Source organism: Microtus pennsylvanicus, chromosome 17 (assembly GCF_037038515.1).
Source record: "Microtus pennsylvanicus isolate mMicPen1 chromosome 17, mMicPen1.hap1, whole genome shotgun sequence".
Classification (NCBI taxonomy): domain Eukaryota; kingdom Metazoa; phylum Chordata; class Mammalia; order Rodentia; family Cricetidae; genus Microtus; species Microtus pennsylvanicus.
The window spans coordinates 30,602,624-30,626,682 of NC_134595.1; the positions used below are offsets into that span (position 1 = coordinate 30,602,624).

General features: G+C 51.1%; 1 protein-coding gene across 2 annotated transcripts in view; it reads left to right on the forward strand.

Moving 5' to 3' along the window:
• Positions 1–20,810, forward strand: part of Asb18 (ankyrin repeat and SOCS box containing 18) — a 65,636-nt gene extending 44,826 nt beyond the window's left edge. For both annotated transcript variants that reach the window (XM_075951386.1, XM_075951385.1), the window contains 3 exons: positions 4,181–4,688; positions 18,700–18,813; positions 19,888–20,810. In XM_075951386.1, coding sequence (XP_075807501.1) covers positions 4,181–4,688; positions 18,700–18,813; positions 19,888–20,073 — 808 coding nt within the window. In that variant the 3' untranslated portion in view covers positions 20,074–20,810. The remainder of the gene's footprint in view (positions 1–4,180; positions 4,689–18,699; positions 18,814–19,887) is intronic.
• Positions 20,811–24,059: the final 3,249 nt, after the last annotated feature.

Sequence of the window (24,059 nt, forward strand, 5' to 3'; positions counted from 1 at the left end):
ATTGTACCACCCCCAGGCCCTTCTAACTCTGCCTGTAAAGCCGGCTACCAGAAAACTCCCTTACCAAGTCCCAGCCTAGCCTTCAGGGCTCAGCCCCCGCGTTGCTCCCCACAGGCCTCTGAAGGCCTGAGAGATGCTCTTGCACTGGGCCACCGCATTAGCGATTTGCCGTTTCTCTAATAAAACACCCCGAGCAAAGCGACTTACATGCGGGAGAGTTTATTTTGGCTTACGGATCCAGAGAGGGGGAGGGGCGCCCATAATGGTGAGGCTGGTATGGCAGGGCAGCAGGAACAGGAGCAGGAGATGCCATCTCCGCCATGTGGAGGAAGCCAGGCGAGCAAACTGAAATTGGGGTGAACCTATGACCTCTCAAAGCCCACCTCTAGTGACATTCTTCCTCCAAGGCTCCACCTCAAACTTCTACAGTCTCCCCCAAACAGCCCCCCCAACCAGGAACTAGATATTCAAATGCATGAGCGAGCGTATGGGGACATTTTTTTTTTCACTGAAGCCACCACAAGCACAGATGTGACGTGGAAGTGATAAATTGCTGAAGAAGCGGTTTCGTCCGGGGGTGGGATGCAGAAAGTCCCCCAAACCGGCACTTGTTCCTTTGACTTCACCATCAGCCCTCTTCTCTCCGCCTGTCACATTGTGGGCTGTCTGTGCAAACGGTGTCCTCTAGCTGAGACGGTGTCGGTGCTGGGGCTAGACCTTGTTGCTTTATGTTGTTTGGAGTTCCAAACCCCTGCTGCTCTCAGCGACATCAGAGGAAAACCCCTAGAGTGTTCTGAAAACTGGGAAAGAGGGACATTCTCATAATCCGGCTGCTGCTGGGGCTGATGGGTGCCAGGGCAGCTTTGTAATTAACAGTGTTGGTTATTGTTCTTACTTCTACTCCAGCCTTGCCTTAGAGATTTTGAAAATGTAAGTCAGTGAGAAGAAACCAAAGTCCCTCATCACCACAGCACCCCTCACTGAGGTCACCTCACTGCGCCCTGTGCAATGCCAGGCTTCCTCAAATATGTTCTTCACCGGTAGCTTTTTAAGACGGTCCTGTCGGCGTGTCTTGTAGCCTGACGGTTCCATGTATCCACGGGAGAGATCTGTGTGTGTCATTACCGAGGCTAGCACGCCTTCGTTTTTAATGACCGCCTGACCTATGCTGAGAGAGACGTGCCCCCACCAATTTGTCCTGTGGCTTCTCTCTCCAGCCTGTGATTCTGCATCTCCAGCCACTGCCCAGTGTTACAAAGCACCAAGGGCTAGCCTATTAAGCTCTCCATTACAAACAGAAAAGCTGGGCATCTGTAACCCTACCGGGTGTGGGCCAGTGTTCCCATTCTGTCCCTGTGCAGCAAACAGCAACCCGCCATTAGCCCATCAGGCCGAGGACTCTTCCTCTGTCTTTGGAGGCTGCGCTGCTTTTTTTTTTTTTTAGGAGAAAATGTTTGTAATGTTTTCGAGGCTCCGTGACAAAATGAGACAGAGCCCTTGATTTCTAACCTCCCGCTGCACCGTTCAAAATTCCTCCTAGAGAGCCAGGCAGGAAGCAAAGCAAAGCGGTCTGATTGTAAAAATTTGCATCCTTTCTTAGCTGGGTACCTTCTTCCCAAAGGATGCTTCCCATCACACTGTAGTTGTTTGTAAAGATCTTTCACCCAAGACAGACCACTTCTCATGATACTGCTGATGCAGAGGCAAGAGAAACACAAAGGGAGAATTAAAGATACTGAGAGTCCCTAGGAAGAAATAGAAACGCATTTCAGGGCAGCGGCTGTCAGCCCCCAAACCCTCGATGGATGATCTGGATCAGAGCCCCAGTTAAGTAAATAATAGGGAAAACAGCAGCGATGCAATAGAGAGCTGAAAGATGGTCGTTAGCGACAGGCATTTGTTCAACAGGCTTTCAGGGAATACAGATAATGAGCTAGGCACAGCACTACACCCAATAGTCAGACACACTCTCTACACACAAGGAGCCAAGAGTTTTAAGACAAGAGACAAAGACGCCAGCCCTGGTTGGAAAGCAATGGTACGGTTTTGTTGGGAGTGTCCTGCTTGGTCACATACTCACAAAGCAAAGGACAATACAGAGACACAACCCTTCAGCCTGGGGTTGTGAGGAAGGCTTTCCAGTGGAAGGGGAAGATACAAGAAGCTGGAGGCCATGTCAGTGAGTCCCTGGAACAGGTGCACACACAGGCATGAGGGCATGCAAGTGCAGGGTGATCCTAGGGTCTGTCTTTGGACAGCAAGAACTGAAACTAAGCAGGATGGGTCTTGGCAAGGGAAGCTGGTGAGGCTCAAAGGGCCTGGATAAGGGAGCACCTGCGTCCCAGGGAAAAGGGCAGGGCCATAAGCAGGTGTGGATCCACTGGCTCGGCACACCACGAAGATTCTTTCGGGGTTGTGTGGAGCTTAGTGGGAAGAGCAGAAAAAATAGGAGACTCCCGAACATTCCAGAAAGGGGGGGGGGGCTCTCAAATGGCAGTGACAGTGGGAACGGTGAGAAAGGGGCGGTAAAGTGATGATGTCACCAGCCAGGCTGGAGGAAGGAGGGAGGACAGAGAAATGACAAAGAGCAGCCAGAGGGCAGAAACAGTCCCCCCCGGGGGGGGGATGGTAAGGTGACATGGAGAACCAGACATGGGAGAAACAGAAGGAGCAAATGTGGAAACTGATCCCAGCAGGCACCGGAACAGGAGCCACTGATGGAGACAGCAAGGGACTGTTCTTGAAAGCTCCCCCAGAGGAGCTGGAGTAGACTCCTGAGTTGATGGTGAGGGGCAGGGGCCAACAGATTCCAGCGAGCTGTGGTAGCATTCTGGAGAGTCCGAAGACGGCACTAGCCAAGTGGGTGGGAAGTGGGGAATGACATGATGACATGCCCCTGAAGGCGACCAGCTAGGACTGGAGGACTGCAGAGAGGGAGCTGTGTGATCTAGATGGGTCAACCAGAGCTAGTCTCCAAGGAGGGTCCTGCCTCCCCCAGCAGAGTTCAGCAACCAGATGGGGAGGAACGGTTGGCAATTTATAAATGTGGATGGCTATACTGTCCTCCAGAGAGGGAAATGAGGACAGGGCGGTTACCACAGCACTGCCGGAGGAAGGGAACAGGAAGGAGAAAGTCAAGGAGCCAAGGCCTCCGTGCTCACTAGGGTGGAGATGGAGAATACTACTAGCAGATGCTGGTGTGTTATGCTCTCCAGTCCGTGTGCAGGAGTATAAAGACATGGCGCTATCCCGGGACTCAGCCCCAGGAGACAAACTTGCGGGGAGGGGGGGCTGACTGGTCTATGGACACTTTCCCCCTCTCAGGTTGGCAGACTACATTTCCCACCCGAGGGCTAGGCTGCCAGATCTAACATGGTCCAAACGGCCACCAGTGAAAAAATGGGATGGGGAGAGGGGGAGGCAGGCTGCTCCCACGGGACAGGAGAACAGCTAAGGAAGATGATCTCCTGTGAGAAGGTGTCTGGGGTCAAAGGAAGTCTTGAATTGAGCTGGTGAGCCTAGAGGCTGCAGAATCCGTCCTCCTCAGGGAAAGAAGCCCTCCTCCATGGGGCTCAGAAACTCTAGGAGCCTGGAAACTTGCGTTACAGCCAAAGCGCACACTTTGGTCAAGGAAGAAGGGTATGTAGCTCCGTATATAGACACGGGTGCAGGTGCGCTTCTGCCTGCTGCTTCCAAAGCAGAAGCTCTGGTGCCTGGCTGAGTTAGTGCCCTTGAGGTAAGGATGATGCCCCAGTCTCGGAGCAAGGCTTACCTTGCACAGGAAAATATGGTGCAGCCTGATCTAAAGGATTCTCTCCAGACCTTAACCTCCATGGTCGTTTTTTTTTTTTTTTGACTGAGTGCAGATAAAGTCCGAGTGACCAGTGCCCTGTTATGTAGATATTACTTTCCCAAATAGCACCAAGTAATTGCCATTCTCATCCTAAATCTAAGTGCTTACAGGATGTCCCTATTCATTTGGAGTACGGTGGGGCTGGGACCCTGGTTTGCTAAAATCTTGTTTTGTCTCAGTTCTATTCGCCTCGCCGTGGGTGGCCTTGGCCCTGGAACTCGGAAGTTCTGGCTTTGGCTGGAGCTCTCCTGTAGTGCCCCTGCGCCGTGGGTGGCTTGTCGGGTCGCGGCTGGTTACCGGCTAGTGACAGGTTTGGCCTACCCGCAGGTGCGCGCAGGCATTGCTGGAACACGGTGCGACAGTACAGCTGGAGTGCGGCCCTGACCGGGTCACACCGCTGCACGTGGCGGCCCAGCACGGCTTGGACGAGCACGCGCAACTCTACCTGGCCCGCGGCGCGAGCGTGGACGCGAGGAACGGCCGCGGCGAGACTGCCTTGAGCGCGGCGTGCGGAGCGGCGATGCGGAGCCCCGACGAACAGGCGCGCTGCCTGCGCCTGTGCGCGCTCCTTCTGCGCGGCGGCGCGGCGGCAGACGCGCGCGACGAGGACGAGCGCAGCCCGCTGCACAAGGCCTGCGGCCGTGCGCGCCCCAGTCTGTGCACGCTCCTGCTGCTGCACGGAGCCGACGCGGGCGCGCTCGACTACGGTGGCGCGTCGCCGCTGGCGCGCGCACTGCAAACAACCACGTGCGCGCCCCCGGCAGCGCAACATCGCACGGTGCAAGCTCTACTCAACTATGGATCCCCCTCGGTGTGGCCCGACGCCTTCCCCAAGGTAAGAAGACCCCCGGGAAGTTTGGCCGGGCAGACACTGGACCTGCCAAGGGCTTGCATGCTGTGTGCCCAAAGTGTCGTGGGAGGGTCTGCATTTCTCTCAAACTCCCAGGGAGAGGTGGAGGCTGTGAGTCTTGGGACCCCACTTTGAGGAGCGAGGATTTAGAAGTCTCTTCATGGTTAGCAAAAAGAAAAATGAAGAGGCCGCACTGTTGCTAAATATTCTAGAATGTCACCTTTCGAAGTAGTCTCCTGGGGACGCCTAGCACTTACTGCCGTGATGCGATCACAACGCCAGCTCCGAGTATTTCAAGCAGCTCGTCTTTTGGTGTAATTTTCAGAAAGATGAAAATGAGTCTCTTGTCACAGCTGGCGTTTGATCTGCAGCGAAGTCACCCAACCTGCTCAGCGCGTTGTTAATGAGAGCACTTTACACCTTTACAAATTCCTCTCCCCTGCTGTGAAATTCGCCTAATGTGCCCTGTTCGGGTCACCCTGCGCCGAGACCTCCACCCTTTGCCCTGGCTGTGCCTTTGCAAAGTTTGTTCAGCTCACCTTGTCACTTTCTCCGTCTGTCAGATCGTTATTCATGTAAAAGGCCCATGAGGGAAAAAAACAAACAATGCTACCACAATAAAATCCCCAGGCAAATGTGAACAACGTACAATCACATATATATGAAAATGCCATAAAGAAATCACACATCAAAAAAAAAGTTAAACGGATGTCCAGGGCCTGCAGAGATGGCTCGGTCAGTAAAAACGATTGCAGCAATGCAAGAGGAGCCAAGTTTGCATTCCTAGCATTCATGTAAAGCCCAGCTTTGGTGGTTTATTTCTTCCATCCCAGCCCTGAGGAGGCAGAGGCAGACCCACCGGTCTATGTAGCCTGATCATCCAGACCCAGTGTATAAGTCAGGGTTCACAAAAAGCAGTAATTCTCAGCCTTCCTAATGCTGCGACCCTTTAGTACAGTTCCTCATGCTGTGGTGACCCCCAACCATAACATTATTTTCTTGTTACTTCATAACTGAGTTTTGCTACTGTTGTGAATCAGAGTGTAGATATGTACTATGCAGGATATCTGATGTGTGACCCCTCTGAAAGGGTTGTTCGACCCCCAAAGGTCACGAGGTCACACCCCACATGTTGAGAATCGCTGCTCTAAAGGACCAGAACTGATAAAGGAATATATATATATATATATATATATATATATATATATATATATATATATATATCCATGGGTGGGTGGGGGTGGGTGGGTGAAGGATCTATTAGAGTGGTTCAGTAATGGCTGTCTCCAGACAAAAAGACTGAGAACCTGGTAGCTGTTCAGTCCACGTGACTATACAGTCTCAACAGTTAGGATCCGGTGCTGGAGTCCTGGAGGAGTCCTGGAGGAATCCCAGAGAGCTGTGAGTCTTCAAGTCTACGTTGGAATCCTGAAGAAGTCGGATTTCATGCCAGCCTCAGTAACAGGATAGATGAGCTTCTCAGCAGGAGTGAGGGCAAGCCTACAGAAACCAAGAATCTCTTCTTCAGTGTCCTTTATGTGTTCTGGTGTGGTCCAGATTTAGGGTGAATCTTGCTGCTCCAAATAATCTGATTAAGAAAAATTCCTCACGGGGCTGGAGAGATGGCTCAGTGGTTAAGAGCTGGTCTCCCAGAAGACCGGAGTTCAATCCCCAGCACCCACATGGCAGCTCACAACTGTCTGTAACTCCAAAATACCAGTGCATATAAAAATAAAAACAAATACATGCACGTGGTGTTCACACGAGCATACACACAAACACAGGGACACGCACGCGAAATAACATCCCCAAACTATTAACTAGAAGAGATTGTCTTCCTCAAAAGCCTTCACTAAAAGAAGCCGAAAAATTTTGGTTCATTTCATCTTAAAAATCACCCCCATCTCCCAAGATACACCAAAGCCACCTATGCATCTGTAAACATGTAGGTGTGCCTGGTGCATTTTGAACCAGCATCCGGAGAGCTGTTACCCAAAGATGATCCAAAGGAACAGTTTTCAGTGATCTGAGACAGTGACATTCACACATTTCCCTCAAATGACTTCGCCTGTGGGCACATTCGGCATGAAGGATGCATCTCTAGGGCCAGGAGAAGGGTAGGAACTCTACTGTGTGCCTCACCTATTGTCCCCTCACCTATAGACTCTTTCTTATCGCTGCCAGAACACGGATTTCAATGTGGCAGGCTCTAAAAAGGAAGTGCTAGCATTCTTGCATTCTGGAACATTTTTTTGTTGTTGTTGTTTTTTGGGTTTTTCGAGACAGGGTTTCTCTGTGGTTTTGGAGCCTGTCCAGGAACTAGTTCTTGTAGACCAGGCTGGTCTCAAACTCACAGAGATCTGCCTGCCTCTGCTTCCCGAGTGCTGGGATTAAAGGCGTGTGCCACCACCGCCCGGTGATCTGGAACATTTTTACATCCATAGCTTACACTCCCCATTCCTGGTAGGACCTGTTCAACCACTTGGGTCCTGGACACAAGACTTGTGCAGCCCTTTAGTTCACATCCTGTCTGCGTTAAGCCCAGACGCTCGGTCATTGTCACAGGGAACCATTACAAAGAATAGAAAAACAGAGTGGATCTCAGAGATAGGCTGACAATGACTGGCAGTGGTTTCCACTAAAGGCGTGGAGGCGGAGTGAGATGGAGCAGTGGAGAAAGGTGCTTGATGCCAACCCTGATGTCTTGAGTTCAGTGCCCATTGTAAAAGAGAACTGAATTTTGCAAGCCGGCCTCTGACCTCCACCACATACGTGCCTTGACAAGTCATTTCAGTTTGAGGGAGCCCCCCCCATTCAGGTGTTGGGGTTTGAGCTTCAGCACCTACCCCATCCTGAAGCCTGGATAGGGCTTCTAGGGGGAAGCAAGCACCCCACCTTGACCTGCAGCGGCGGCGCATGGTATTGCGCTCCCCTCCAGGTCTTCAGGGCCTCTGTTCTGGGACATGCCCAGATGCCATGCCAGCCAGATTGAGTGTGGTCATATGTTCATCTCGTCATACCTCAGGATTGGCGGTGAGCTTGCATGTATTGGGCAATATGCCACTGCAGGCTCATAGGAAGCACTTGACCCTGGCAGTCACAGCGATTCTCAGGTCACTATCACACTAGTTATATAAGGGATTGAACAGTCCTTGAGAAATCTTTATAGTAAACAACATTGCCTGCCCTGCATTGGGCAAGCGCAGGTACATACAGACTTTTAGTCAAGGTTTGCTGGATGCACACAAGGGACGCCAGAAGCTGACTCCAGGACACAGGTCGACAACCAACCTCTGGACGGAGGTGCTGGCCTCTTTGCACAGACACCTTTGTATCTCTAGAAGTGACCCCACTTTCCTGAACAGCCTGCAGATGAGATGCACTTAGCCCCCCCACATCCAAGCTAGATGGGCCTGTGATGGGCCAGCCTTGCCCAGGATAAGCAGACAAAACCGCGGAGTTGGAGCAGCAACAAACTTTCCCACGCAGACCCCCATCGGTTTCGCCTGGGAAGGCATCTACTCACCTAACTGGCATCAGCAGCCCCGGGGGTGCACAGCAAGCTTATGCAAACTGGTCGCAAAGATGCTCCACCGGCAAGACACAGGCACCATGGCAGGCAGCCGCCAAGCCACCTGGGATGCTACAGAGCAGGCAGGCCCCACCCCCCACCCCCGCCCCCCGTGAGCAACTAGATGTAAAGAGACGCCTGTGGAGCTCAGAATTACTGAGGCAAAAGGTTTCCCAGAGAGCTTGTGACATAAATCACAGTTCCCAGTGCCCAGACAAAGGCACCATCATGGCATCAGGCAGACAAGGAGCAGCCCACCGAGCCTTGCTCACCGTGCTACTGGGAAAGCCAGGGGGTGCTAGGCTCTGGCGCCACTGTGTCCACAATGCCAGGCCTTTCTGCCCTCCTGCCCTCTAGTTCACATCAGAGACAGAGGGGCAGGCCCAAAGCAGGTGTAGGTAGAGGCTGGCAGCCAGGGTTCAGTCCTAGAAGTTGTAAAGACAGAAGAGGGCCAACTCCGGAGCAAGGGACTTGCAGTAGAGCAGGGAGCCCCAGGAATGTGGACCCAGGTGTAATCTGCTGGGAGAGAGACTTTCCTAAATGTCTCCTCAAATTCATGACCGAGATGAAGCCCGTTTTTCTTTGTCCGCATCTTTCTAGAGCGCATTTCTGGTTCACACCAAAAGAGAATGCTGGGCCCACCAAGAGACTAGGAGCACCTTAATAAGCCCAAGCCACCTCTAGGAAGGACATGCGCTGCCCTTCAGAGCTGACAGTCTTTATTGCAAACTCCTTCCCTCTCTTCCTTTTTTTTTTTTGTGTGTGTGTGTGTGTTCACTTGGAACCACTTGAAGTGGTGTGGAACCAAGTGGTCAGCTGTATTTGTCCCCTAATATCACTGACCCTCTCCAGAGCCCTTTGCATCCAGTTCCTTCCTGCTCTGCTCTTTATCTGAGCCAGCCCTGTTTCAGTGGAGCCAAGATGTGCTACCCGAGGAGGGAGCCAGCCACATGCCAGGGTTCTGAGTAATGGAGCCGCAGGTCTACCAGTGAGACCCAGAAGTGTAAGGACCAGGCCGGCATGAGATCCCTTAACTGCTTCATGGGCTGTGTTGTCTGCCCACTGCGCCCCTCATGTGCCCACCTGTGTTTTCATTTAACAACCACGTTGAGGGACTGTAGAGACAGCTTGGAGGTGAAAAGCACATATACTGCTCTTGCAGAGGACCTGAGTTCAGTTGCCAGCATCCGCATCAGGGAGATCACAACATCTTATGACTCCAGGTCTGGGGGTATCCAACATCTCCAAACTCCTGAGACACTTGCGTGTGCGCACACACACAGATATGCACGAACTCTTGCATGCACACATTTGCATAATTAAAAATAATAGTAAATTTTAAAATATGCTTAGCAGTGCTGGCTGAAGCTCCATTGGGGCCAGGAACACACAGACATTTGCCCTTGTGAGCAACCTGATGTGGGGGTGAGACAGTCAGACTCACTGAGACCTGTCACAGACCTGACTTTGCAAGTATCAAATTGGGTCTTGACCTTGGCTGGCTGGATTTTTTTTCATTGCTATAATTAAATATCTGACTGAAGTAACTTAAGAAAGGGAGGTCAAGGAGCTGGAGAGATGGCTCAGCAGTTAAGAGCACTGCCTGCTCTTCCAAAGGTCCTGAGTTCAATTCCCAGCAACCACATGGTGGCTCACAACCATCTGTAATGAGGTCTGGTGCCCTTTTCTGGCCTGCACGCATACACACAGACAGAACATTGTATACATAATAAATAAATATTAAAAAAAAAGAAAAGGAGGTCAAGCCAGGCGGTGGTGGCGCACGCCTTTAATCCCAGCACTCTAGAGGCAGGTGCAGGAGGATCTCTGTGAGTTTGAGGCTAGCCTGGTCTACAGAGTGAGTTCTAGGACAGCCAGTATTGTTACATGGAGAAACCATGTCTTGAAAACCGACATAAATAAATAAAAATGAGAGAGAGAGAGAAAGGAAGGTTTATTGGCCCACGATTTGTGGGTACAGATTGTCATGGTGGGGACTCCACAGCATCAGGAGTGCGGTGCAGTTGGTCACATTGCACCCACAGTCAGGAATCGGACAGAGCTGGGTACTGATGCTTATAGCGCTCCATCACAGTTGGCCCAGACCCACGGGAGAGCTGTCCACATTTAGGGTGGGTCTTCCTGTCTTACTTAACCCAACCTAGAAACTCCTTCACAGACACATCCTGAGATTTGTGTCCTAAGTGATTCTAGATCCTATCAAGTTGACAATCAAAATTAGCCATCACACTGGGGTATCCAAACCCCAAGCAGGCAATGAGCAAGCCCAGGGGACAGGATTAGAGACAGCAGGCACAAGATAGGCGGATGCCCTGGCACAGAGCAAAAATGCAATGCGTGCCTCTGGGGAAAATGACCACGGTGGCAGAGAGGAAACATCAAGTCCCCACACCCACCCCTACACCCACACTCCCACCCCTACACCCACACTCCCACCCCTACACCTACACTCCCACACCCACACTCCCACCCCTACCCCTGCTAAAAAGGCTGGGTGGGAGCCTTGTGCAGGGCCTGGGCCCTTTGCCTTAGGACAATAGAAATCCAGTTCATCACTTTAAGTGGAGGAGGTGGCATTAACAAAAATCTGTGTGTTGAACTGAATCTGCTTGCGTGTGAAGAAGCAACTGGAGGACAGAGCGGAGGGGAACCACTGGCTGCTGTGCAAATTCAGATGAAGATGGCAGAGTTCTGGAAATGCAAAGGAAGACTCCAGAAACAGCTGCAGATCCCTGGTCTTGCCTCGCTCTCGGACGCTGACGCTGCTGGAACCATAGCCGCCTGATTTCTTGTTTTGTGCCTAATTGCAAGAATTAGGCAAAGTGACTTCAGCCACTCACTGCAATTTCACCAGATTGGAGCAGGAGATCTGCAGAACCGTGGTCAAGACGCGCAGGCCCGGTTTCCCTGGCTGCCCGCCGCGCAGCCGTGTCTCCAGGGGAGGAGGGACGGGAGCCGTCAGGAAGCTTTCCCCTGTTTTCCTACCCTTCTTTTATTTCTCCATCTACATATAAAGCAATGTGCCTGTGTGATTTTTCCCCTTAATTTTCTTTCTGCCGCCTCATTAGCTGAAGAGCGTGTGCTTGGACACTAATGACATCAACGTGTCAGAGTAATGTGGCAGCCGCCTCTCGGCAGACAGCAAGGAGGCAGCGGAGATTTTTAAACTGTGTTGGCGTAAAAATAATGAAGGCAGCCAGCTGCCTGGCAAACACGAGGGGCACGATGCTGAGGGGCTAGGGAGGGGCAGGGAGCCCCAGAGAGGTGGAACAGAGGGAGAGACAGAAAATGAATTCCTGGAGACAGGCAATAAGACTTTGTCACAGTCTATGACCCCGGGTGGGGGGAGGGGCCGGCTCTAGGGGAGGGCAGCTCTTTCCTACCCTGGGCGGGGGAGGTCTGTGTAAGGCGCCCGCACGCGGTCCCTGGGAGCCTTTTAACGTTTTTTTTTGTTTTTTTTTTTGTTTTTTTTTTTTTTTTTTTTTTTTTTTTTTTTTTTTTTTTGCAGAGAAGGAGCAGGTCTAGGGTTGGGGGAGGGAGTAGCATGGCCTTGGGAAACAGAAAGTACCAGAACACACCAGGGAAGCAGGAGACTGTCTGGAGCTCAGCTTCCCCCAGCAGAGAAGAGGGTGAATGAATGAGAGGTGATGACCCAGGGCTGCAGTAGGGACACCAACAGGTAAAGAGCATCTTGGAGGGGCCAGGGGCCACGCCTGGCTAGAAGAGGCAGGAAGGTGCTCCTGGCTCCACCCTCCAACTGCAGCTCACTCCGTCTGTCTCCTTTCCTGAAAATGGCCTAAGCTCAATTGGTGATGGTCACTCCATGGGAAGAAATGGATCAGAGATAATAATTCTGGCGATGCATTGTGGGGCATGAGAGATAGCTCAGTGGGTAAAGGCGTTTGCCACCAACCCTGACAACCTGCGTCCAAGACCGACGTGGTGGAGAGAGAACAGACTCACTCTCTCAGGTTATCGACAGACCTCCATGCCCACGCCTGAGACACAGGCATACATAACATAAAGGGTGTAGTTACAAAGTCGGCATAATGGCAAATCTAGGAAAAGCACTGGTTTCTGTCTTCTTAAAGATGTCTTTGCAGACAGAAGCAAGGGAAGAAAAGAAGGGAAAGAAAAGGAAGCCCGGGGCCACACTAGCATGGTGGCCTATCAATTAGTGTCCATTCGTGGTGGCATGGGAGTGTTCAGACAGACAGGCAGACCCTGCCAGGAACAGTGGGCAGGCGGCTGGGGTCCCACAAAGCAAAGAAGAGAGGTGGGAATGGGGAAGCCCAGGATAGAGCAGCCTGGAGACTCTCCCCGAAAGAGAACAGGAAAAGACCTAAGCAGATGGGCACACGCCCCGTAACGCACACTTCCCTCCAATGCCCAGGCGAAGAGCAGGACCATGACTTCCTCACAGGTTGGCAGACTTTGCACACATTCTCGCCCTGATCAAAAAAGAATGAAGAGGAACTGGTGTGGTGGCCTAGTGCCAGGGGTGCCTGCTCTGCAGTCAGGAAGACCTGAGTTCGAATCTTCAGAACCTATATAAAAATAGCCATACACAGCCTGGTTGGTGGTGGTGCGCACCTTTAATCCCAGCACTCAGGAGACACAGGCGGGCAGATCTCTGTGAGTTTGAGGCCAACCTGGTCTACAGAGCGAGTTCCAGGATAGCTAGAGCCAAGATACAGAGAAAACCTGTTTCGATAGGTAGATAGATAGATAGATAGATAGATAGATAGATAGATAGATAGCCAGACATGGCTTCATGCATGTAACCCTAGCCAGCACTGGGTGGGGAGGGAGGCAGGCAGATCTCTAGAGCACCGTCGCTAGCTAACCCCAACCCACACTGTAAGCCTCCAGTCCACTGAGACCATGTCTCAAGGCAATCACTCAGAATTCAACAGAGGAAGACACTGAGTGTGCTGTGCTGGCCTCTGCATGCCCAGGCACAGGTGTGAGCACCCATGTATTCCTGTGCATGAGCCACACACATGAGAATAAAACCTTGATGGGTTCCCGGGGTCAGGGGACGGCAAAAAGGAGAAAAAGTACAGGATCCGAGAAACAGAGAAGAAATGTGTGTCCCCGCAGATGATCTAAAAGAAGAGCTGAGAGCTAAGTGAACATAGAGCTTCTGGGATCTGCGAAGACGGACAGGTTAAGAGAAGTCAATAGAAGGCCATGAAGAGAAACATGGAACAAGCAAGGGCGCCAGCAAACTAAAGTCGGGGATGCTGTTCACACTGCCTATGCGTTATGGGGTCCCCTCCTGCTGCTCCTGCTCTGCTCTGTATCCTCAGTGGCTGGAGGGAGGGCCTAGCCTGTCTGTGCTCCATGGATAATTTGAGCATGGAGGAAAAAGAAGACAGGTTTCCTCTGCTCTTTCTTAACCCCTGCAGCCAGTCCACAGCATCTTGTCTCCTTCCGGCTCAGCATCTGCTTTCCTGGTTCAAGACCTCAGTCAACCCACAGTTGCTGCCGGCTTACCCCAGGCTCCCTAGATAGTCATGGTCTCTGAACTTTAACAACATCAACTCGGTCAACTGCTTTCCTGGTTCAAGACCTCAGTCAACCCCCAGTTGCTGCCGGCTTACCCCAGGCTCCCTAGATAGTCATGGTCTCTGGACTTTAACAACATCAACTCGGTCAACTCATTCCCAGAGGCACATAAGGTAGAAGGAGAGGAAGAGGGCCAGAAGCAAAGGACAGGGTGTAAAGCAAACCAATCGTTAGTGACAGAATTCAAGATGAGCCTAGGACAACAGGATCGGGAGCCATACCCAAAGACTTAATAGAAGAAAATGCAGCTACGCCAACTTTTAATTTGAGGTTAAATGAGTGTTTTTGACAAGTACATGACAGAAAACATACCTGTGACATTCTAGCAAAACTGTTCTTAAAACACTTGGGAAAAATCTTACTAGCTGTCCAATCAGAAAACAGATTATTCCTAAAGGTATCAAATTCAGGCTGGATTCGGATTTCTCTGCTACAAAATCAGCAAAAGACAATGAAATATCCTCTCTCTATATTTTGAGACAGGGTCTCACGTAGCCAAGACTGACCTTGAACTTGCTGAATAGTTAAGGACAACCTTGAACATCTGATCCTCCTGCCTCCATCTCGGAAGCACTGGGAATACAAGAGTGTGCCGTCACCCCAGAGGTGTGATGGTGTGGGTTGAACTCAAGGCTTATTGGATGGTATAGGCAAGCACTCTGCCAAACTAAGCTACATCCTCAGCCTTCATCAGCATAATTTTTCAGTTGAAGGATGGCTTTTATTGGGGGTGAAGAAACACATGCACGCAGCATACTCATAGAGAAAAAGACCCTCTGCAAAGCAGGGAGAGGGGAGGAGGGGGGGAGCTAGGGATCCCTTAACGTCTTTTTTAAAGTTAAAGTTTGGACACTAGAATATTAGTCTGAGCCAAGGTAGCTTTCGTTTGATGTCAAAAGAAAGAAGATATTTTCAGATTTGAGCAGCTCAGAAAACATATCCTTTGATCCTTTTTGTTAAGGACAAGAAAGTGTTTCTGTTCCATTATTTATTCAACAGATACGTGTGAGCACGAATCAGGCATCAGCGAGATGCTGGGCACTTGGGATAAATGGGTGAGCAGATCAGAGAGCGCCATATTCCCTCAAGGAGCCTGCAGTCAACAGGGCAGAAAGATATTCTCTGCCGTGAGCAGAATACACCAGTTGCCATGAGAAGGCCAAGGGGACGTTAGCCTGAACATCCATTAGTGTCTCTCCAGAAGAGTGTCCCGTATCCAGAGATTGCCGAGCGCTAACGGGGGAGCCTGCTCAACATTGTGAACTAGGAGAATGCAAAGCAGGCAAGGTAAAGAATGTTCTTAAAAGCATCAATTAAAGGAGGAAGGAGGCACAGTGGTACATGCCCGCCATCCCACGTGTGGGAAACTGAGGCAAGGAACTGCAAACTGGAGATTCGCCTAGGAAAGATAGCAAAATCCTCTCTCAGAACACAAGGGGAAAGTTAGGAGAATTGCGTGGGCCAGCAAGGTTCCTCAGGAGGTAAAGGCTCTTGCCAACAAGGCTGGTGACTCTGGATCCACCCCTGAGACACATAAAGTGGAAGGAGAAAACTGAATTCCGGCGGGGTTGTCTTCCGACCACTGCACACACAAACACACACACACACACACACACACACACACTGGCACGTAAACACCCACATACTTACACAAATAAGTAAATGCAGCTATTTTTAATTAAGAAAATTGAATGTATTTTTAAATAATAATCCTCAGCCTCAGAGTTAGTACCAAGGGTAATATTAGTTGAAGCAGGACAAACAGGGATTGGCAAATGTCCCTTCAGCAATGTCTTCTGTATGAGGCTGTACCCACTAATCTTGGGTCAGCATGTAGCTCTTCGAACCTTTCCCTCAGGGCTCCCTGGCTTTATTTTATTGTTATTGTTATGAGAGTTGGCACCAGTACTTTCGTTTTATCCTGATGTTTTTCATGGGGGGAAAGAAGCAGAGTGGAACGTAGCAGTGAGTTCAGAGTGGGGAGTTCAGGTTGGTAGCCTTTGAACAAAAACTTCAAAGAAATGAAGAAGTCAGCTGTGCAGGTCTGGGGACGGGCACAGAGATCCGGGGACACGTAATTCAAATGAGCAAGTCAGTCCGCGGCCTGAGACTGGAGAAACCTGAGCTGCATGTAGAATAGCTGGGGACCATGGTGGAGAAAGGTGTTCGGAGGTGACGAGGGTGGGAGGCTTGAAGGGGACACTCTAAGGGACACTGTTGTGACTTTGGTCGTTGGGGACGTCTGCAGAGCAATGGCTGCACTTGACTGTTTCACTAGACCCGCCGCACTGCCACAAGGAAGAGAACAGGAGGGCAAGTTGGGATGCTGACTCCAGGGCCCACATGAGGGGCACCGCCTAGGCTAAGGTGGCACTCTAATTTATGACGAACCTTGAAGGCAGGGCTGTGGGGGCTTCTGCATCGACCCAACGTAGACAATGAAAGAAATGGAAATCAAAGACGAGGTCCCAAGGCTTCCAGCCTGAGAGTCAGGAGGACAGCTAAGATGGCCAAGGACAGGGCCAGGGCAGCAGCTGTGTGACCCGGGAAATGAAGAGTTCAACGCACCCGGTCTAGGACGCAACAAAGAAGGGAGCTGAAGAAAACCGTTGGATATTCAAGCCCAGAGTTCAAGAGATTCACATAGCCTGGGGACCAGCAGCATGGGATGGTATCGAGAGCCAGGAAACTGGATGAGAGACCAGAGAGGATAAACGGGGACAGGAATGAACAGAGGGGCATCCCTCTCTGGGAAAAAAAATGGAGATGAGAAAACAGTAAGAGCCATCAAGAGGATGAGAAAACATGGAGTTTCTTTCCTTGCCAACAACCGCCACCTGAGTGTGGACCACTGGCTGCTGCCTCTCCCTGGACTCTGGAAAGGTCTCTGTCCTCACCCCTCGGCCCTCAGTGACGTCAGTCCCACCGCCCCTCCACTCAGATGCCTGAAACCCCCCTGTGTCCGGGTTATGGAGCGGGCTCCTTACAGGGCCTGGTGACTGAAGGCGTTCTTCAGTCTCGCCGCGTCCGTGGCCTCCCACACCTCTTCACTACGTCTCTCTAAAACGGAGATTGTTTACCCAGAAAATATAGGTCATAGAATGAAATATGCTAATAACCATAGAAGAAATTGAACACGTGAAATTGTCACCTGTAACTAAGTGCCAAGCTTGGGCAGTGTCAAAGGCAAGGGTTGTCGCCTGCTTGAAGCATAGCTCCACAGCACAGCCTTTGCCTGTTTTGGGGCCTGGATTTGCATCCTAAAAATATACTCTAAAGGAGGCCAGGTATGGTGGCGCACGCCTTGAATCCCAGCACTTGGGAGGCAGAGGCAGGTGGATCTCTGTGAGTTCAAGGCCAGCCTGGTCTACAGAGTGAGTTGTAGGACAGCCAAGGCTACATTAGGAACCCTGTCTTGAAAAAAAAAATCAAACAAAAAAAAACTTTAAATGATTATTATGTCTTCTTAATTCCAATAATTGTCTACTTTTTAAATTCTTCCCAATAACTAAGAGTATTAAAAAGCTAACGGAAAGACTGGAGAGATGGTTCCGCAGTTAAAAGCATTGGCTTTTAGAGGACATAGGTTCAATTCCCAGTACCCACATGGCAGCTCACAACTGTCTCTATCTCCAGTTCCAGAGGATCTGACACCCTCACAGGACACACATGCAGGCAAAACACTAATGTATAATAAATAAATAAATAAATCATTTTTTAAAAAATCGAACTTAACAGAAAAGCCAGGCATAGAGGCTCTTGTAATGAGATGCTGTCTGCAAAAAACAAGTGAAAATTAGACTTAAGACAATTGCGCCGACTTTCAGTGTCATTAACACAGAATGTAAGACTAGAGCCAATGTAATAAGATTAAAAAAAAGGTAAGAAACATTAATATCAAAGATGAAAGAAGACTAGCTGAAAAAGAATGCTTATCTACCCAGAAAATAGTGCTTGCTATTCTTCAAGAGGACCCAGGTTCGGTTCCCAGCTCCCACGTTGGACTCCTCACAATCCCCTCTAGCCCCCCTTCAGGCCATCAGATGCACGCTTCTGGGTTCCTCAAACACGCACATGGGAGCACACTGGCCCATCTAAGTACACACATATACATAAGTAAAAATAAATCTTTTTTTTTTTTGAGACAGGGCCTCACTGTGTAGCCCTGGCTGTCCTGCCGCTCACTATGTAGACCAGGCTGGCCTTGAACTCACAGAGATCTGCCTGCCTCTACCTCTCAAGAGCTAGAATTGAAGATGTGTTCCATCACTGCCCGGCTAAAATACGCATATTCTCCCACGTAGACACAGACACACAGTCAAAATAACTAAATATTTAAAAGTAAATAAAAAGAATATTTTCTCTGTGGGAAATGCAAGGATCACACCAAGTGGAAAGTCAACAACAAAACAACTCTTCCCCCTCTATTCTTACTTTTCTGACACTAAAAAAAATTGCAGTGGGAATTGGGAATTCAATCCTCAGGCCACGCTGCTCACAGAACTGCTTTCCTTTGCTCTGAGCAGCTCTGACAAGGCAGAGAACAGTCACCCATAAGCATCCCAGCCAGACCACTTCTCCCCCACAAACCTGGCTCCTAAGCCCCGCCCTGACTCCACAGATAGCCATCCGGGGGACATGGGCCTCCTGGAAGAACCACTGCCTCCTGGTTGGTGGGTTCCTTCCCTGACTCTGTGTGGTGTGACTTGGGCCTTTGAGGTCACAGAGTCAGAGCGGTAGAATGAAATGCCAGACCGTACTTGCATCTCATGGCGTCTCCCCTTGCTCCTCAAGCCCTTCACCCTGCATCGTGCCTCCCCCACCTCCCCCCAGGTGTTGAGGACCTGTGCACAGGTGCCCGCTGTCGTCGAAGTTCTGTTCAACTCCTACGCTCAGCTGCGTGTTTCTGAGTCCTGGCTGGAGGTGGTTCCTGAAGAAGTATACCAGGTGAGAAGTGGCCCTTCCCCCCACCCCATGCTCCAGAATTCAGTCCCTCTCCCGCCTCTGTCTGGAGTTGTACCTTCAAACCCAGGAAGTGAGACCTAAGAAGGAAGGCAGGGAGGTTGGGCTATGATATGAGGGCACGGCCCCTATAGAGTCAACAAACCACATGTCCAAAATATTGGGTGTGAATTGGGTCCCCCCCAATACACAGACCTTCATCACTTGTCATTATTCTCTAAACATGACAGCATGCCATGACCCCTCTAGGTAGCATCTACATTGTTGCATTATGGGTAATCTAGAGGATTGTATCTGTCTAGCATAAGAGGCTGGCCCATCCGTGAAGGTTACCCTCAGAGGTTGTGGAACCAGTCCTATGTGAACAGCAGGGGACAATTGTGAAGTGCTATAAGACCTGAGGAGCAAAGAGACACCCCATGATGGCTTGAAGAGCGCTGGGGCGCAGGGAGCCATCATGCAAGAAAGGAAGGGGGCAGGAAAGCTGTTGGTTCGCCGCCCGCCTCCCCCCTGCCATGTGTAGAGGAGATGCAGATCATGACATGCTACCTGCACTCCTGTGGGCACAACATACGTCCTCACATGACAGAATCCTCAGGCAATGATTGATCACAAAGGGGGAGAACGCTCACTTCCAGAAGCTCCCAGAGAACATTCTCGGGGCTCTCATGGCATGTGTTATTGAGTGCCTAGCACAGCCATTGAGCTCGTGGACTTTGGCGGGGCTCCTGAGCCCATTGCTGCGGAGAGACAGCGTGCCTGACCTGCTTGGGATTGGTGGGGGCCACCCCTGGAGCTTCAGGACTGCTGTGCCAGGGGCAGGGCAGAAAGGGATTGGAGGACACCATCCCCAGCTGTGTCCCTCTGCCACAGTGGGAGCTTCACTTTGGAAAACCATGTCAACCCTCGGAGTGTAGGCCAGGTCTCAGGTGACCTCTGCGGTGTCTGCCTGGCACCTGTGAGCCACAGGATAGCACGAGCCCTCGGTGTTCCTGCAGGGAAGACTGTCTGTTAGCTCCAGACACTGCCTCACCTTCTCTTCCTCTCCTTCCCTTCTAGATGCACGAGCCTTTCTACAGGTCCTTCTTCGCCTTGGCACACACCCCGCGCTGCCTGCAGCACCTCTGCCGCAGTACCATCCGAAAACTCTTCGGCAAGAAGTGCTTCTACCTTGTGCCCCATCTGCCCTTACCTGAGACCCTGCAAAAGTATCTGCTTTTGGAGCCTGAGGGTGTTTTGCGTTGAAACCACAGCCCCGGCACCCGGGTTCTTCTCTGCTTCTTTGTCTTTCTGCAGAGGCCACCGTGTGCCAGGCACAGCACGCTGGGGGTGCACATCCAGCCCCCTCCATCTCTCAAGTGACCCAGGGAGGCACAGACTCACAGCCTTAAATTCATTCTGAAATGGAATTGGAAATAAAACCGTCTCTGTTATTGGAGCTGGAGAGATGAGCAGGCAGTTAAAAGCACTGTCTGCTGTTGCAGAGGACCTAGGTTCAATTCCCAGCACTCACGACCAACCCTAACTCCAGTTCAGGGGATCTTGGGCCCTCTTGGTGATGTAAAATTTCCCTCTGTGTGCTGTGATTACCATTGGTTAATAAAGGGACTGCTTTGGGCCTATAGCAGAGCTATAGGGGAACAGAGCTAGGCCGGGGGGGGGGGGTAACAAACTGAATGCTGGGAAAAAGGACGGAGCCAGAGAGAAGCCATGTAGCCCCCCTAGAGCCAGACGGAACTTTATCCGGTAATCCACAGCCACATGGCATTACACAGATTACTAAAAATGGATTAAATTAAAATGTAAGAGCTAGCCAATAAGAAGTTAGAACTAATAGGCCAAGCAGTGATTTAATTAATACATTTCTGTGTGATTATTTTGATTTAATTGATACAGTTTCTGTGTGATTATTTCGATTCTGGGCAGCCGGAACAAACAAGCGGCCTTACTACATCTTCTGGCCTCTATGGGCACCACATGCACATGTGTAAATAAATGTTAAACTTTTCTATTAAGAAAATCCCGTCTCCTGGTTGATTGTGAGGAGCACATGGTCAGTGGCACCCTAGTTGCTGTCAGAAAGTACCCGAAGCCAGAGTCAGACTAAAAGGTTTGAGTGGTTTCCAAGGTGTGTCTCCGGCCCCTGTGAGTCAGCAGCATGGCCGTTTCCTCCCTGGGCTTGTAGGAAAGGCTGCCCACCCTGCTGGAGCCAGCCACATGGAAGGGAGCTGTGCCCAGAGCATAGCAGATCCCCGCTAGGAGGACACTTGCTCCAGGGTCAGGTGTACCTTTGTGGAGGGCCATCGCGCTTTCGAACACATGAGAGCCCGGTGCTCTCAGGACACCGGAGGGTGGCAACTCAGACCTTTATCTTAAGAGTCTTCTGCCTGAAACCCTCTTTCAACCCTTGTCGAGCCAGCTCCAGTGAATGATGCCGGAAGCCAGATGCCTGGAAAAGCACACAGACTGAGAGGTGCCTGAGCTCGGCCTGAGTGTCACACAGCGAGAGATGTCCAGACATCGAGGCCTGTACTCTTAGCTCTCACGTTCTTTGCTCTGGTGCTTCAACGTCGAAGGCCTTGCTGACCCCGAGGGACAACCCCACCCACGACAAACCAATCCCTAGAGAGAAAAAGAAACTCTCCGCTGACCACGCTTGCCCTGTGCAAACTAGCCATCTCATCAGAGTCCACATGTGACCACTGCCTTTGGTAGACTCTCACTTAGGACCCCTGCTCTGCCCTGACCTCTCCGTGACCAGCAGACAGACACCTAGAAAGAAATCTTGGCCAGGTGGCATTGGTACACTCAGTACTCGGGAGGCAGAGGCGCATGAATCTCTGAGTTCAAGACAAGCCTGGTCGACAGAGTGAGTTTCAGGACAGTCAGGGTCACACAGAGAGATGCTGTCTCAGAAAGAGAGGGAGGGAGGGAGGGAGGGAGGGAGGGAGGGAGGGAGGGAGGGAGGGAGGGAGGGAGGCCCAGGAGAGAGAGGCAACTATGGCAGTAATAAAGGCCTGTTTGTCCTTCCTTGGTCTCCTCACATCTCCCACATCTCCCACCTCCTGACAAAGCCAAATGCCTCCTGGGTGGTCCCTGTTGCATGGTGAGCACCCCGTTTTGGAATGGTAAAGACTGCACTGTCTACTCAGTGGCAATGGTGTCCTTATCTTATCCCGCCCCCCCATGCTGGGGATGGAATCCAGGGCCTCTCGTGCCCTAGGCAAGGGCTCTACCACTGAACCACACCATACCGAGCATTTTAAAGCAAGATCTTCTTGGCCATCTTCTAAAGATTAAGTAGAGTGACCCCTTTTCTTTCTAATTATAGCCAAAAATGAGACGCTGTGAGGTGACCCTCAGAAAGGGTTGGGCACACGCTCCTATTGTGACAGTGGATGAACGGCGGTCAGCCCTAGCAAGCACCTGCAATGTGGGATGTCTCGGTAAAGCCCACCATGAAAGTAAAAACAGGGACCCAGTAGGATCCACCTGTTGAAAGTGGCCATCACAAAGGAGAGAGCAGGGACGGGCCATGGTGGTCGGCCACATGTTGTCACAGCGGCCCTTCCAAAGGAGTGGCAAGACTGCATCCAGCTCCTGTGGATGACCTGTCCTCATGCTGCCCTTGGAGAAGAGCAATTGGTCTAAAAAGGGCTAACACTACTTTAAGACTGTGTCCCAGACTGATGGCTCTCCACCAGACCTCCTACGTAGACTTCCAGAACTCCCCGCTATTGGTTCAAGGAAAACTTAAAGGCAGGAGTGCGGGAAGTGCTGGGCACAATGGAGGGAGAGGGGTGCATCCTCTCCAAGGACAGGGCCCCATACATGGGCAGCTGGAGAGATCTGGGGACAGACAGACCAAGAGGCCTTGGTCTGTGTCTCCAAAGAATCTGAACTTCATTGAACAGACATGAAGAACCAGAGAGTAGGAAAGGAATTGCAGTCCTGAACAGGAACTGGGAAGATTGCTTTGCCCTGACAAACAGCTCATGGTGCCAGCCTAGTGACGGAAGGATTCCTAGCCAGGCACCCTCACAAAGCAGCATAAAGAGTTGCTTCGAAGAAGTCAATCGCAATTCACTTACACGGACCCCTCTAACTAGCTTAGAGATGGTGAGGCCCCTCTAACTAGGTTAGAGATGGTGAGGTGGTCCACAAAGGGCTAGAATCTGGCTGTCTGCAGTGTTCTGAGTGCTTGGATTTCTCCACTCATCTGTGACACTCATGGCTGGTCTAAGTCACTGAGGCCCAGAATCCAGCCTGGATAAAAAAATGGACGGATGCTCCCTTCTGTCCGTACAAACAATAAGAGGAAGAAGAGAAAAGGGCTCAACACCAGCAGCGACTTGGAAGCCCAGGCCGCATTAAATTCTGAAATGAGAACCTGTGCTTGTCTCTGTGGCCATTTTCTCAGCCACCCTCTCCATCCCAGCTCACCTGAGAAAGTGCTCCAGGCATATCCCTAAATTATCACAATACCTTCCCCCCACTCCACTCCCTGCCCCTCAAGAGTTCTTGTTGGATACCTGACAAGAAGTCATTTAAGGAAGAAAAGGCTTATTTGATTCACAGTTGGAGGGGATACATTTCTGTCATGGGGGACATGACGGGGGTGGGGGTGTTCACATCTCATCCCCACTCAGGAAGCAGAGAGGTGGTCACTGTCATGCAGCCCGTTTTCTCCTTTTCATTTGATCCAGGACCCCAGCCCAAGGGACAGTACCACTCATGTTAGCGTGAGCCTTCCCACCGGCACTCAGTCAGGAACTCCCTCCCAGACACACCTAGTTGATTCTAGAGCTTGTCACGCTGATGGTATCTGGCAGTGGGGCTGTTGGGTCAGACAGCAGCTCAGCCTTCAGCCTCTGTTTTCTGAGGGATCTGTAGCTCTGGCTTCCCAGAGCTGTGGCATCATTCTGCGTCCCCACAACACACGAGGCTCCTGACAGTTGGGTGCCCTCACAAACATCCGCGGTTTTCAGCTTGGCGCGGGCGCGGGTTTTGTTTTATTTCCCTTCTGACATTTGTCCACCTATTTAACTGAGCGTCTTGAAAGTCCACCGAAGGCAGAACTTGGAGCCTGGGCTGGGCTGCATTGTCAGCCAGGCAGACCCAGCGTTGCCCTGCTTTCTATGAACTTATGGCCAAATAAAGCAGAGCAACTTGTCCCAGTCAGTAGCTCTCAACCTGCCTGTGGGTCATGATCCCTTTGGTGGGGTCAAATA